The 17863-nt window shown below is 34.4% G+C and overlaps 1 protein-coding gene across 2 annotated transcripts in view; it reads right to left on the minus strand.

Moving 5' to 3' along the window:
• Positions 1-1755: 1755 nt before the first annotated feature.
• The window catches only part of LOC138326306 (uncharacterized), a 64714-nt gene continuing 48606 nt past the window's right edge, over positions 1756-17863 (minus strand). The window contains exon 2 of one of the 2 annotated variants that reach the window (XM_069272434.1): positions 1756-5222. In XM_069272434.1, the coding sequence (XP_069128535.1) occupies positions 3902-5212 (1311 nt within the window). In that variant the 5' untranslated portion in view covers positions 5213-5222 and the 3' untranslated portion in view covers positions 1756-3901. Of the gene's footprint in view, positions 8827-17863 lie in introns of both variants that reach the window. The other variant, XM_069272426.1, reaches the window with a different exon arrangement.

Here is a 17863-nt window from a genome sequence, read left to right on the forward strand (position 1 = left end):
TTATCGTATCGTACCCAATCTTATTTAAGTTAAATCTTCCTTCGATGGCTCTTGATTTCATAACATGATGATATTTTTGGAAAGTTTTGGTTTTTACCGTTTATCGTGAGAAAACACGGATACCTCGTCTTTTAAATTACCATTTAAGTTGGATGTCGTCCGTATTGTTATGAACAGTCAGAAAGAACGCACCGTTGTAGCCGACCACAAGGATAAATCACCAGAAAAAGAGAATACTACGTTTCACGATGTGGATATCGCCAATTGCGTCCTTGATAAGGCAAGTAAGGAAATTCCCAAGGAGAAGAACCACATAAAATAGCCAGAAGTAATTCCATTTACTCACGGGACCATTCAGAAAATATACGGAGCACACGGCATAGTCTCACCAAACCCCTAATACCATCCGCAATACACACGAAGAAGAATCTGTGGAATGTGTATACCAAGTAGGATGGAAGGTCTACGGATTCGTCACATACGAGGGAAGCTGTAGCTGGTACACCACATATCACTAAAATGTGGTATCATTGATATATTTTCTTAAAGAATGTGCCTTGTTTAAGCAATACCTACCGAATTAGTGTTTTCTTAAATGTTCTTGCAGACAATATAAATGCTTTACTTTCATTAGTAAGTGTTTTCTGATGTGTCATTAATCGTTATCAAATATGTTCTGCTAGTTCGATTAAACATTGAAGTAGTTAAAAACTTACATCGGTATTCATCAAGGCCTCAGTTATTGACATTTGATGAAGTGTAATAGTGCCGCTTTTACCTTAATTTTAAAGATGAAAATGTCCATTCATACGAGTAATGGCACAAGTGCGTTAAGACCATAGACGATCTTGTAACAGTATATCAATCTGGATTTCTTTGTCGACTTTGTAGGGTTTGCAATTGGGATCTTCCCGAAACATGACCATGCCGATGGTCTGAGCTGAGTTAAGTCTTGCTGCTCGTTGTAGAAACTTCTGGATTTGGTTAATATGGCAAGCTCGGTTCTAGACGAACTAGCATTACTCGAGCTTTGACCCATCAAGTGCAGATTATGTGATGGTTTAGATCCGGTTGGAAAACCATCTTATAGTCTCAAAACCTTAATTTCTGCGCACTTTGACAAATATGATGGTATCTGAGAGTAAATGTTTACTGATAGAGCGAGTATATCTCTTATCTTAGTAATATATTTTTTTTTCTGGATTGGATCTGGATTCCAGTCATATTCCCACATCTGAATTTCGAAGTTCCTAACATAAAGAGAGAGGTGAGATTAGTCGATTCTTGCTATATATGTATTGAAATAAATAATGTATCGTACGCACGCTAGTTTTGCTATATTATTCATGCATTTGGACAATTCATCAAAACTTTAGTGGTTTTGTTTCTCAATTGTCATTATATTAATATTACAGTCTAGTTAACAAAAGTGAAAATACACATTTCAAGCTTTTCAAATAACTTGAAAACCCTGATAACAATCTGCGGATTCTCATAAAAAAAATACAATATAATTATTTATACTAAAACGGATGAAAAGTAACGCTATCTACACTCAAAACGTTCCAGATGCCACAGTGAGAACCCGGACAATAGTATTAGCACGGTTGATATAATTAACGCTCTATATTTCATGCTTTTTGAAAGAATATCAATATATGTAAATTTTCATTGTAAACAATTACACCTATCCATTATTGTAAATATTTATCTAACATGGTTCAATAGAAATAACATATAACAACAATATTTCATATAGTCTATTGTTAAACTGTTTAATCATGAGAAATTCATCTGAAAATAACTGCATCCCTATTCAGTCAATAAAATAGTTCACCTTGTGTAACATACTGTATACCAGAACTTTGGACAAGGACACATTAATGAAAGATACATTTGTCATACTTTTAAACTTTGAACTGTGTACAGAATACAGAAAGATTGCTAAATATATGTATTTACTTACATTTATCGTTAAAGAGGCATATTTATGATACGTAAATATGAGTACGTCGGGATCTATATACATTTGTATAAAATGTAAGTGCATGTACCATAGGGACCTGGCACGGAAATTTTTAACCAATAATATACATACATTATAATATAGTATCTATAATATATATATATACTGTTAGTTTAAAAAAGGTGTGCCAGGTCCCTGTGGCATGTACTTACTACTAATATACATCGAGAAAATATATATATATTTACAGTCGTAATTTTAAAGGCCCATTACCTTTCCGAAACAGAACAATTAAGTTTCTTAAAAACAAATATACTATCAAAACATTTATATCGATGATTGCAACACCAAACAAATGTAAGATTCCCCCTATAATCTATGTTAACGGTGAAAATTCCTTTCGCTTTTTTGCCGTCTGGCGCAGTTACAATAAATTAACGAGCGGTAATTAGGACGACGACGGGAAGCATAAGGCAACCCGCGTTAGGAAAATTAACATTTAATTCTATTAATCACCATTTTTAAGAAGGTGATGATGCTAGTAGTGTAAACAGTAGGCTTAAAACTTTTGCAACTCTAAAAACTGATCAATCTCGTTTTACATTCCCATTAAAAAAATTAAAATTCGTTTCAGAAATGTAGTGAGTCTTTAACCTTTATATTGTTATAGATAAATACGTAATTGCAACCAACTAAATTATTATTTCTTGCAAATGTAACTTTATCTAAGCGCGCGTATGCTTTGTTACATTATCTTATAGACTGACTTGCCTGCCGTAGTTTTTCTACTCTCCGCTAGGCTTCGCTCCGAAAATAGTATTTATGAGCGTAGCCTTGCGGAGAGAATTGGTACTAAGGCAGTTAATCCAGTCTACATTATCTTACTCATCTTGTCTGCACTGCCGTTGACATCAAAGTCCTATATCAGAGTCAAACAATATTTTGCAGGCATTTGTGTTCTTAATGCCATCAAGGTAAGGCCATCAAAGCGCCACGAATCTACACCCTTTAATGAAACGAAAATAATGACAACAGTGGTCAAAGAGATGTAACGCGTTCCATTTGCAGATTCGTACCAATGGTATCGATACGAACCAGCTGCTGTATTTCAAATGGAACGCGCCGTACCAGCAGACCTACATTGTATATAGGTGCAAGTGGTTCGTTTTCAGAAGCGTGCCACTTGTATCTAAGACGGCGAAGCCAAGAATTTTTTTTATTTGTCATCGAAATGTTTTCTTTGCTGAGAACAAGACCGAGAGTATTCATGTCCGATGAAATTATATGGGATTATTTATTTCAATGTATGCCTAAATCATTTAGGTATTTCTTTTATATTCATTTTATTGTTAACACAGTTATATTCGAAAGGTATTTTTCATATCGATGCCGCCATCATGAAACGCACGGGTAAACAATAATTGGAAGTCCATGGCTAACTTATACCACACAACGTATATACCCATCATTTGCTACCATGGCAACCAAATACCATTTCATTTTTGAAAATAGGTCCAATTATGATCACCAATTATATATACAAAAATTGTATTTTATTTGGTAACCATGACAACCTGCGATACATTCATACTCCTCAAGCTTTATGAGATATTCCAGCCAAACAAAACTAAATTCTGCGAAAATCTATGACTGGCAACGAGAGACATTAGTGGCTTATCATATGTCATATCGTCCATTACACAATAGAAGGATAAAGACGTATTACCGTATGTTGGCTCGGATGGCACGATTGTCAAACACTGAGTCTAGTACAAATAAGGCAAGATAACAACAGGATTCACTCTCCCGACATCGACGGATTATTGATAAATTGTGGCTAACAATGAGTTGGCATATACATGTACTTATGGGAAAAAACCTCACTCTACGTCATTGTTTAATGAGCACCATCTGACAGTGGGTAAAGATCAAAGTTCAGATATCGGCACAATCTACCCAAGCACAACGAATGGCTTGTGGATCTGCTATGTTCAGATACTCATTACCGAAAGAAATTGACGGCTTTGCGTCCGGGAAAAGCTTTCTCTCCAAAGCTTCCAATTTGGTCATAAAGGCCGGTATAATATCTATACAAGGACGTTGATTCTTCACTATATTGAAAGCTTGTCGTAGAAGAAGGTTCTCCTGGCTCATCATATACTGGATGGCAGCTGCGGCCGCACGTGACTTGCCGTGGTAGCTATATACGAGCACGCGCTTTCCACGCTGTCTTGCTGCCACTATGAATTTGTTAATTTCAGAGAAGTATGCCTCGATATCCTCCGTGTCTTTATCTTCCAGCTGAATTATGAGTCTTGATCGAAAATGCTGGTTTCCATCGGCACATATACAAGGACAATGAAGTTTCTTTGATGACGGCACGTCCGAGGCAGCACAGTTACTAATATCAAGCATACAGTCGATTTTGAGCCGACAGAGCAGTGGCTCATTATAGGCCGCCTCAACACTCCCTATAAACAGATGATCTAACAATTGACACACGTGTTCGTTCCTGTACATTCTGGACTGGAGGTGTTCTGACAAACTTGTGCTGCTGTTGTGAACCTGAGCAAGTCTAGAGTTCGGTGGCACGTCCGAAAAACTCCGCGTGAGGACCTGTTTAATGGCGCCTAGCTGTGGGATCCTGTGTAAGCTCTGAGCACTTCTACTCTTACTGCGCGTTAGCCGCGGTTTAGTAGCAGACTTTTCCACTTGTGTATCAACGGGATCACTATCGTTCGTCTTGTCTGCAGAATGCGTAAAAGACGTTGTGAATAAGATGTCAGTTTTATTAAATACCTTCACTTGTGAGTTCGATTTATCTGTTGTAAAGTCGGGTATGGACAAATACTGAACTGCTGTGAAGGTTCCTTTCTTTTCACCTGTAGATTCGCTACTCTCCTTAACAAGATTTTGAGTAGATGACCCTCCGTGAAGGTTTCTCCTATTGGCTTTGAGGCTGCTGATGATATTAAGAGGCAGCAGATGTTTCTGAACGAGGCTCGCTATCTTTGTTCTAGACTGCGTAGAAGGAGTAACCGGTTTGGCGTCTGACGGACTTTTCTTGAAGAAGAGATCTTTCAGTGAATTCGACTTTTGTATTTTTGGGTGTAACTTTTGAGAAAACAACGAAGAAGCTGCAGTACTGGATGTACCAGCTGCGACAAAATTTGCGGATGAAGACGAAGGAAGTGCTTTGGTCGGACGTGCTACATTGTTGCTATAGTGATGATTCTCAGTAGACATTCTATTGCATCTGAAAAAACAAAACAAAGACTGGTTAGCAACGACAAAAACGCAGTTGTAATCCGGAACAATTTAAACAATTGGTATAACGCTGTGATCCGGGTGCAACGACAGAGTGGTACTGACAATTCTACCGAGATTTCTTCGAGTACCCATACGATCGCCAAGGAAATAAGTTTGTCTTAGGAGACTTTTTATTTCACAACCATTACACAGCGATAATATGAGTAAACCGAAAGCGGGAATATTCTCTTTACACCTTGCATTAAATTTCTTCTGAACTCCTCAGATTAAGGTTAAAGACCCCGTTAAAGTCAAAACGGTTCAGTACATATTTCTGTCACCAAATATATATGCCATAATCTTTACTAGTGGTTTATAACTGGTTATTACATGCAGTAGGAGCGCTGGTTTGTTTGGATTCGACTTATATAAGCATACACATCGAGTCCTTTTTGACCTTGTCTGGAAAATGGAGGCTGTAGATGTAGAGTCAATTGATACCAAATATGGCGTATATGTGGAGTCTCAATTGATACCAAATATGGCATATATGAGACGTCCCAAATGATACCAATGTACATATTCATTGTTATAATGTCATCTGAACATAATGGGAATAAAAAAAATTCAGAAAAAAAGTTTTATTAAAGAGTTTAAATGCATTTCAACAAATCTGCATGTTTTGCGCAAATACAGCAGTTAATTTTTTTCTTCTTAAAACTACTTCTTAAAACTACTCTTTGTTTCATGTTTAGTGGGCCTAAAATATATAATAGACGTATTTGAGATGCTTGAAATGCCTTCCTATATACTATATTTGCATTATATAATCTACAGCCGCCATTTTCCTTACAAGGTAAAAAAGGACTAGATGTGTATACCAATGCAAAGTCGAATCCGGTCAAACCATCGCTCCTACTACATGCTATAAACACTAATAAACATAATGGCATGGTTATTTGGTGACCGACATATTTGTTAAACCCAAGTTGACTTGCAACAAAAATGTACAGTGTTTCGCATATTTTGACAAAATTTAAAAACATAACAATCTACGAGTCTCCAGTAATATCTAAGTTTAGGACGGATGTATAGACACGATATTTCAACTTAGTTATATGTTCAAGTACACAAAATAAGTGATATATAGGCATACAAAAATCACAAGTTTAAACGGGGCTTAAACCTCAACAGCATGATGTGACTGACTCATTGCATTGCTACGAAATAAGTAAAGTGAAATCAAGTGCAATGTACCTTATATTACAGGGTTAAAATTGTTTAAATATAGTAAAGACCTGAAATGACAATCGGAATACAATGTGATATTGCTTACGATCAAATGATTCTCTCAGGATCAGATCCAGAAAAGGGAGACAACGAAAATAATATTTTTGCTAATATGCCAGGAAAATAATCGATTAGCTATATTGTATGTTAGGTGGGCCCAAAAATAGAAACCCTCTTTAGAGTTGGTCTAGTCGGCACTTGGCAAGCATCTTGCTCATATGTCAACTACACTCAAGTTGTAATAAAATCTTCATAGAACATATTTTTTTCTATGAAAATCGGGAATACGAAAGCGAAAAAAAAAATTTAAAAAAAATCCACCAAAAAATATATGAGGAAACACTTGAAAATTAGCGTCTCGTAAAATTGATACCTTGAAAGCCTCAACTGATGCCAATCTACAGTAAGGAAGATCATGCACATACTGTGAAAGTTTTCACAGATAAAAGTACATATACATCTAAGAGCCAGTGATTCGGTTAATTAACAGGTTTGTTACGAATATCAGTAACAGTTAGTAACGTAAGAAACATACTAGGTACATGTATTTCACAGATATTCCTGACAGTTATTTGCCTAATTAGCACATGTCAAATAACAGGTAGAGTAGTTGTGATAAACCGGACATGATTTGGTATAGCAAACGTAAACGGCGCGGATGTATTTCGTAGGTAACAGTTAATCTCAACACCTTAAGTAAAAGTACACAAAAGGGAATGACTTGACGCCTACCAGAAATGCTTTTATGTAATGTACTTGATCTTCATATACTTTATAGCAGTCTGAAGTTTGTCTGTACTAGTGTAAAATGATATTTGATCGGTAGTCATTTCAACCATTTATTCTAGAAAATAACATATTTTTATCGCACGCTTATCAATAACCATGTTATCAATTATCATCATTATTATTATATCAATATATCGTGACTTTCTATCATTTTATACGGTCACCTGATCCAAAGAGTCTATACATGTATGCTATTGACCTTTATCTGTAATTCTTTGTTCGTCGTCCAACTTGTGTAAAACTTTTAAAAATGTTATTGTAGCATCCACTAAATCTCGTATGAATTATTTACTAAGGCAGGAAAAAAACAATTTAATGTACTCTAGATAAAACTGGACCCCAAAATTTTCTTTTGAAATAATATTCCTCATTAAAACTCCATAGATAACAACAAAGTTGAACGTAGAACAAACTTTTATGATGAAGGTGGACAAACTGCTAGAGACAGAAGAGCGGGACCCCAAAAAGCTAATTTACTTTAAATGCTTTCTATAAGTACTACTTTTTATTAGTTGTTTTGTCCGATTCCTGAATACAACGTTAGATGGGCACGTTGAAACACTATTGTTCTTGACGTGACCAAGCTGCAACAATTTCAATAGTACATATGTACCTTCAGCTAAACATATCTACAATGGGAAACATTTTGATTGTTAATTACTAGAAGTTTCACGTTTTTCGTCTTTTAAAAAGGTCAGATGGTTGGTAAAGCTCTTTAGCATCTTGTCTATTTCAATCAAAGCTTTTTAGCCTCTTTTCAATTTCAAAATCAGACTAGATAGCCAATAATCAACAGCCAACTGCCGACCATCTTCTTTTTTGATCAGACCCAAAACGTTCTTTTAGGTTCGGTTAGAAATGTTAACGTTACATGCATTGAAGATTAATTGGAAATTAAATTAGAAGGATTAAAAAAGTAAACGGAATGGTCACAATCCGTGGTTCCAGAAAAGTAAGTGGTAGAAAAAGTCAGTTGTCAAATTAAAAACGGATGTCAGCATGTTTTGTTGCTTTCGCATTAGACGAAACTTGTAGCATACAACATCCAAATATGAACGACCACGCTCAGGAGGGAAACAAAACGGGAAGTTATTATTTAATCAACCACCTCCTCCGGATGATGGTTTTAAAGACAGGCATATGCCATGGAGGAATATCACAATGCATATATTACAATCATCTTTGCAGCATTCCTCGGTATTTCAGGGGTTACTATCATTGTCGTTATATCCACCCCTGAACCAATTCATAGAAAAACTAAAGAGAGTTCACGAGAACAACACTGATCCCCCGTTGAAGACTAGAGAAAGTCACCCCGACTTCAAAGTCAAACAATCAACTGCAGTGTACTGTTATTTCATTCATCTGATATGTCATCAAAGGATCAAACTATCTGCTCATGTGTTGACACAGAGAGAGCCGCCATGACATAGTACATGGGGTGGATATAACAGTGATAATAACACTGGAATATCGGGGATGCTTGACAGTCCCAGTTTCTTTTTAAACTCCTTTCATCTTCGTCTCCCGACCTACAAAGAAATATAGATAAAAAATAAAAGAAAAAATAATAATAGAACAGCAAATGATGCTTTCATTATATGACAAACATCTCCGTTTTTCTTATCATTATGTCACATTGTGTAACATAAAATATAAATTTCCAAGAATTTTTTCAGCAATATTTATCTATTTTTAGCCTGTTTTTCTTATCGACCTACACCAACTGTGATCATTACCGTGGTGATCAATCAGGGATGTTTGCTGCGTTATGCCGTATGCTAGTCGCTGTCCGACTGCCCGAGGACAATCACTTCTTTATTAATTATCTATCGATTTGCCAAGACTCATCCCAACATGAAAGGTAGATATATATATATATCATGCAGGGAAAAAAAGACAGCTAGACAGCTGTAGCGACATATAAACATGGAAGACGATCGGTGGCAGCTTGGTTTACATTGGTTTGTTACGGCTTTAAGCTGTCAGGGAAATAATAAACTTGACGGGAAACGTATATTTACCCCGAAAAGTTAAACTAAACTTATAGTCTTATAATTGCTACATACATCGATAAACACAGGTTTACCGAAATCTACTAAAGAATTAAGTTCCCTAGAATCAATGAATCCAGCCAGCTAAAGTATTTCTGATAACAACAGAAAGAGACGAACAACATTCGTTCACGTTACTGTCAATCATTGCCCAATTCTGTAAGGGTTCTATAACTGAGAGGTATCATTATATGTGTTATCAACTATCTAGTATTTTTCTCGTTTTAAATAGCAACACCTTTCTGGTGTCAAAACAAAGGGTTGTCCATTGAAGATCTTAATTAACATAAGAGTTCATTGTATTGTAAACATTTCCAACAGTTTCAGGTGTTCTTTCGTGGTAACGAAAAGTATGGTTGGATGAAGTGGTAACTTGCAGCATATAATTTAATGTTCAGTATAATATATGTATATGATATTATAAGAATAAGTATTTAATACTCCTGATAAACACAATACATAATAAACGTCGACGGTTCTTTAAAATGACATTCTAGAAACAGAGTACTACATATATATGGAAGTTCAAGAGCATCGGCGGTGGCTATTACAGGCTCGACTTGTTTTTCAATTTTTATTTTCATGAAATTTAACAATAAACTATTCGAAAATGAATAAGCATCTTCGATACATGTAAATCCAAAATCTTACAATTTCAACAGGTCTTTTATTTGAGGAGGGATATTTTATTTTGGCTAGATCATGTGGTAAATGCATGCAAATCATGTATTAACGGCGAAGAAGGATTGCATAAAATCAACACGCGCTCAAACACGTGCGTATTATGTAATTAACTGGCTCATTTATTGTCATTCGCTCAACACTTTAATAAAAAAAAAACATATTTACAATATAACAGTTAGATAGGCCGAAATAAATGACATCGATTTTTAACGACCTATCGGAAATTGAAGAAAGGTAATCGGAAAGAATCACCGATATGCGGATATGTAAGGTAGTATATGTAAAAGGATGGAAAGTTTGGTCGAACAATGATTAAAAAAGAATTGCAAAGTACATGTTATACTTCTGTCCAACACCGTAATTTCAGTTTTAAAATCATAGCCAAATTCGTTAATCTGAATTACACAGGGAATATTTAATCACAATAAACATGAATGCTGCCTTCAGATTTTCAGCCTCATAGTCAGGAACTGATATCAGCTTATATCTCGTTTTAAAATGTCTAATATTTCACCTAAACATATTTTTGTTACTAATATTCATTGGAATAAATGCATCCTTCAAAATAAAATGCCAAGCAGCCAACAAGGTGATGGGAGATGAATTAATTCTCGTAAAGTTTCATCCACCTGTCCTTTGAAAGATTTAGTCATTAAGTTCTGAAAGACGTTATCGATTAGAAATCCAATCCTATTACCGACTTCATCCTCAAATCTATTGGACAGTTGCTTTGTTTATTTGATAAACTCTCTTCGTACATGAATGCTTTGGAAAGGGGTTTTTTTCTCTACAGCATGAAAACGCTAATTAAGTTTTAATTTGGAACTCGTAGACTAATGACAATGCTTAATGGAAGAAATTGTAAATATGCTTTTCAGTAGATTATTAAAAATTACTCAATAGATTTATAATTTTTAGGACACTATTTCATCTTACTTTTAAGCAACGGTGTAAGAAAAAATCTTTTGATTTGTTTCATTTTAGATAGTAAGATTAGCTGATCAATTTACAGCTTACTTGATCTGATTAGATTACATCCATTTATACACGGAAACATCCATTTATACACGGAATTTAACATAGCATGCCATATATCCTACGCTTTTCTTCAACTATCATGGCTTACCCAAATGAATGGGTTGAATATCTCGATAATTAGGTCCATTCATATATTAGACTATATGGCACTTCTCATACCTATATTTAGTAGTTATAATCGTATTGAGATTTACTGTATACGCTGGCCTAATTGCAAGGTTTACCTGTTATGACAGTGCTCTCATGCTAAAGATAGATAATTGGAAAGTAAACTAAAAACTAGGGATCGACTTCATTGATGTAGACTTAATACATACTTGTGGGGAGAACGTTCGTGCTTTGTCTATTTCTAACAGTGATAATAGTCATTCAGGTTATTTTTCGTGAATATTTTGCATATTTCGTTTCACTGTATTTCTTGGTAGGAAGTTCAGGGATATACATTGACCACGTTTTAAGCGAAATCTGATCTTCCGAGAATAGAAATATCTGTTCAGTTTTTGTTAATCTAGTTATCACTTGTTACACATATTGCTACATGTAGGTCCCTCCCATACACGTGTTGCTGTTGTTTGATTTTCACAAGGATGTGCTCATGAGCCGTAAGGCTTTAAGTTATTTAACCTATTGACATGTTGAATTTTACGCTTAATCAATGTATGCAGTTGTTTAAAAAAATGAGTTAGAACATGCTGTGTAGAAAAGCCAACGTCCTCGATGAAGATATGCCCGGCCTAAACTCTAGAACACACTAAGTGGTGGAAGGCTATTAGTAGCTAACTTTGCAATTAAGTATAAGCCTTTCTTTGCCTTTTTCGTTTTTTATTTAAGCCGCCATTTGTACGCAACACATTATATATACAATGTACCATTAGCGCTCTATCTATATGTATGTATTGCAAGGTCATTTCATAAACATTTCACAGATTTTATGCGAAGAAGAAACCAAAACGAAAAAGGTTTTACATTTTAAAGGCGTGAAAAACGGTCAGGAATAGATGATTTCTTTACAAGTAAATAATTAAATTCGGATATATCCCAGGTTTCGTTCACTGCACTGCACTTTTATTAATAATGACCATTAAGCTAATCCTTTTGTAGAATTCAATCCCACTGACATTGCAATTGGGCCAGGATACTGGAAAATAAATGTAGAAACTATTAAATCTAAACTTTTTAATAAAAGTTTTAATACATACTGGGCCACATGGAAAACCACCATCAATCAGTTCAGTAGTAAGAAAGAATAATGGGAGATTAAAAAAATAAAGACTTGTGCAATCATAGTAAGCTCCCCAACAAACCAAAAACACACATTGAAACTCAAGAGAAAAAGATAAACGAAATGATACAAAAAAGATGATGGAAATACTGTAAACGAACAAGAGTTATCCAACTTGCAGGGAGAAGTATATAGATATTATGATAAATAAATATAGGGTGTGGTCTAGATTAAAATGGTATGAACAAGTCGAACGATCGTCTAGTTATTTTTCAGCTTAGAAAAGGTTCATGGGACTAATAAAACTTGAAAACAATCAAATGCCAAGATGGTACCTATTGCAACGATATCAACATTATACTTAAAAAACAAGTTGAATTTTATAAGACGTTGTTTTCTTCGACGCACGGCGCATGACGACGGACAAAAGGCGATTAGAATAGGTTACTTGAGACTTCGTCTCGGGTGACCTAAAGATTAATAAATCACCAGGAATCGAAGGCATCTTGGCAGAGTTCTACCAAATTTACTGGAATACTATAAATTGTGCATTTTTCAATTAAATGATGATTTTTTTCCAATAATGAAATGTCAACATTACAGTAAAGAAGTGTCATTACTTTAATGGATATATAAGGGTGAGCGAGAAAACTTAGCTAATTGGTGATCATTCAATCTACTAACATCTGATTATAGAATTATTACAAAAGTTTTATCGGAAAGAATCAAACCGTTACTTCCTAAAATGATTCATAGTGATCAGAAAGTGTTTATCAGAGGGCGAAACATAGAAGATATAATACGACGTGATTGAATATACAAGGCAAATGAATATTGGGGGGGGGGGGCAAAACTTAGAAAAACAGAAGGATTATGTATAGGTATTTTGAAAAAGAGGCCTCTAAACTTTAGATAAATTTCATGGGTGAAAGACAACACCAAGGCACTCGGTGTATATCCTGGATTAAATATCAATGAAGAACAGGTATGGGAAAGTAAACTTTTAAAAATTCGAGATATAATAACACAACGGAAAAAAAGAAAGCTTACGCTTGAATGTAAATTTATCATAATTAGATCTTTGATTTGTTTCCAGGTAAACTGTGAATAATCTCAAAAGACCATTCCAAAAAACTTCAAAATTCAAATAAACGATTTGATTTATGAATTCCTTTTAAATAGCAAATTCATAATGTAACTAAACAGATATGTTATCAGTCAAGAAATCAAGGTGGACTGGATATGTTGGATATAGACGTTATTGATAAAATAAAAAAAAGTTCAATTGATATTTAAGCTTATCCATAGTGAAACAGAGGCATGGAATAGGAAAATATTGGCTCCAAACTTATGATCAAACGTTCAACATTGATTACTTTCTTTGCAAATGCAGCATCACAAAAGGGTTATATGAACACGTAAATAATTGGTGTTTAATCGTATATATATATGCCTAATTAACACAAAAAATAATATAGAATAATTTATTTTGCCTTAGGTATATGCGCAATCAGTATTTCATTCCATATATGATATAGTGCTACGGAATTTTTTTCGGGATGCAATTAATTATTTTTTTTATATTTTTAACTTGAAGAAAAATTAGAAACTCAAACGTTTTCATGGTGGTAATGGTGTAAAGTAAGTAACTTTTGTAACTGAAGAAAAATACAAAATCACATGCTTTTGTTTTTGATAGTGAAAAAAGACCATTTGTCGGCGGTGGAGCATCTTTAATTCAATGGCAGTTTATTATCCAAAAACGCTCTAATCACATCCGGCAAGGCATATTGAATATGAATCTTTTTGGCAATAGCAAAATATTATTTAATCACAAACCACTTTTCTTTGAACAATGATGTAAGAGTGGAATACCTAAAATCAAACATGTATGGAATAGTACAGTAGATTTCTTACCTCAGAAGCATTACAGAATAAATTAATCAACAAACATTGATGCCCAAGAAATAACTAAGATTACTGATGATCTACGTCTTATATGCAATGAGAGAATTATAAACACACTAGGCCCTCAAAAGTTTTTAAGCACATTTTAAATGGCAATAACTCAAAAACTAAACAAATGAATAAATGAGAACACTGCTTTAATAACAAGAATATAAATTGGGAACTTATTTGGCAACCAATCAAATGTTCAATAGCAGATAAAAAAATGTAAGGATTGTCCATGGAAACTTATACAAGGAATAATCAGCACAGAACATAAACTTAAACAAATGAGTAAATCAAACGGCCTATATAAATTCTGTAAAATTAATTAGGAAACCTTAACTAATCTATTTTATTCATATCCTAAAGTTGAAATACTATCAATGACAACAAAATTGTGGATTTAGAAAACAAAAAAAAACATATTGTTGACTATCGAAACATTGATTATGATGAAAATGTTATATTCAGACACACTAAAATTAATTTAATCAGAACAGCAAACATTTTGGGATTGGATGGGACATTGGAAAAATGATTACGATATCAGAAAATGGAGTGCGATTGTAATAGAATGAGAGAATGTAGAATGAGAGTGATTAAAAATATATGACTTAATTATAATTATGGAAATATTATATATTATGTTGAATTAAATATATTAGTATGAGTGTGAGAGGAGTAAATAAAAGAATGAAAAAAAGATATTTTACTGACTTTTTCGTATAATGTTAACGTGGTTATTTTGGCGCATTTGAATTGGTGCCTTGATGAACTCACAGACTCACAATTATAGCTGCATTAGCAACATCATTAAATACGCTTAAATTGTATTACCGCTTAAATTTAAATATTTGCAGAACATGTATTTTTTATGATCGAGGACACCTCAGCTAATGATAACTTATAACATATCGCTTATAGTAATACATCTTTAATGTCTGTGATATAGAGTATAATACGAGGTGAGGCGTACTTTCATCTGTTGATGGAACACTTTTCCTCCCTCTCTGAAGAGGAAAAGGAGCAGGTACCTACATAAGCTTGATGTACAATGCTGTGACAGCTTCTCTTGACGTTTTCTTGTGAACTATGGTTATCTTTTATGATCTGATGGCAATGTTACCGACATTAGAAACAATGCTAAAAGCTTATAGATATATCGAGCGTTTTCAAAAATAAAAAAAAAATAAAAAATAAAAAAAGTAGGTCACATTTTGTTTCATATATATCAATGAAGAACCTTATTGTCATACTTTATACAGCCAAAACTCGATGTGAGTCGTCGTTTGTGGGGGTTGCTAATGCGAGTCATCCATTGCCTTATTTCATCGTATAAACGACCAAGTAAAACATATGTCATAATGAGATACCGATTGATTTGGTCAATTATTCATCAAGGCCAACTTTGTGGATTCTGTCAAGCTTACGACCACAGTCAACCATCACATTCGCGTGTGATTATATATAGCGTATTTTGGCGCCCATTAGTATTCGCGTGTGATTATATTTAGCGTATTGTGCCGTCTATTCTTATTCGCGTATGATTAGACTTAGCGTATCGAGACGCCCATTCGTATTCGCGCGTGATTAGACTTAGCGTACTGTGCCGCCCATTCGTATTCGCGTGTGATAAGACATAGCGCATTCGCGTTAGACTGCGAAGCCTAGCGGAGAGTAGAAAAACTACGGCAGGGAATCCAGTCTAGTATTCGCATGTGTTTAGACTTAGCGAATTGAGCCGCCTATTCGTATTCGCGTGGGATTAGACTTAGCGTATTGAGCCGCCCATTCGTATTCGCGTGGGATTAGACTTAGCGTATTGAGACGCCCATTTGTATTCGCGAATACAAGTCAAATAAATGATAACTATAAATCATAGTATTTGTCACGAGTAAACCACATGACTCCCGAGTCAAAACTCATAGAGCAACTTTACCAAGAAGTGAATGTAGGTCGATGGTTTGTAACCGGATACTATAGCCTTTCCTCGTGCACTACGTTTATAAGAATATAGCATGTTGATAGGACGTAAATCGTGAACAAACCATATCGCAAAAGCACACAGAATTATACTAGGCATGGAACATAATGCATATATGTCCTGAGAAAGAAAAAAATAAAGTTAAACTATATTTTTCTAGATTTACTTCGACTAGATGCCAGTCTATACCTTTTAATTCAACTTTAATTTTCTCCGTGCATATTTTTAAGAAACATATACACATAATGTAGATCAAAAGGCGTTTGACAACTGTGAACATTATAGCTGAACCTTCTATATCTAACCAAGAAAAAAACCGCAGCATAAGTAGAAAGAATATAAACAATTATATTCTATATATTTCGCTAGTCCAAGGAGTGTTTTAAAGTGACTATTACCTTAGATATCTGGGTCAGGAAATAAAATATTACTTTATCAATGATTACTGTATACAGTTGTCGTCATTAAATTGAGATAAATCTGAAAATATCGTTAAATCTATGATACGCATTTTGAAGATGTAAATGTTAACTTTTTCTTGCGGTATATTTGACCATAATTTAACTTTAGGAAACATGAATAAATTACCTGAAGCTGAACAACAATCTGTATTGAACAGCGTCTGAGCGTCTGAGCGTCAAGCACATCCTGCCATGGTTTACAATAATTATCGCTCGATAAATCTAAGATGTTTATAAATATGCCGCTTTAATCTCTCCAGCGTCTTTGTGTAAACATGTAACTTTACGGTTATAGCACACACCGAGGTCACGGGCCTATATTCATGAGCTGCGGTCAATATTAAGACGGAGATAATATTTCCAGAACGCTGTCATGACTGTCTTGATTGTTGTTTACATTATACACGTTGCTTTAAACAACAAGGAAACAAGCGTATGGTTGAATTTACGGTCATTTTCTATAACAAATGATTTTCATGCCACGCCAAATTGTCTGAGAAAACAAAAAGAGTCCGAATGACTTTCGTTACAAGCCAAAAAATCCTTTATTTAAGGAACAAGGTTGGTCCAAATTACAACAAAATAGTTCTAAATAGCTTATGAAAAATATCATAAACAATAGTATCTTAGATATTTTGTATGTATCTTTAATTAATATTGCTCTATGGCAGTTTGGTTTACCATATACTTGCTTATCAGCGTCACTGACAAAATTTAGATAGTCAGCTTATCATAAATAACGATAGCATTTATTATCAGAAAGAGACTGGTTATATGCAATATTGCAGTTAAAGTCTGTTTATTTGAGGCTATTGTGCTGCAGGTCATGCTTTACGACGGACATTTTAATATAAACAACCAACTAACAGCAGTGTCACTGGTTGGCAGGGAAACGGATTATATATTTGTATAATCAGATATTGAATCAATTTCTGTATAAACAACGTCAGCGTTTATATTGATGACATGTCGTGGAACGGGAGTTAAGTTTTTGTCGTATCCTTCAATCCGTACGCTGTAATCTCGGGGATCAATAATGAAACTGTTTTAATCACCAGCAATACAGCACCTTGTAGCTATATCGGGGCTTAATGAACCGTCGAAAATTCTAAAAAAATGTCATCAATAATATAATCAAGTCTCTAAATTATAGAAAATGTTATACTATTACCGATA

The sequence above is a fragment of the Argopecten irradians genome, chromosome 1 (genome assembly GCF_041381155.1).
Source record: "Argopecten irradians isolate NY chromosome 1, Ai_NY, whole genome shotgun sequence".
In the NCBI taxonomy this organism is placed as follows: Eukaryota; Metazoa; Mollusca; class Bivalvia; order Pectinida; family Pectinidae; genus Argopecten; species Argopecten irradians.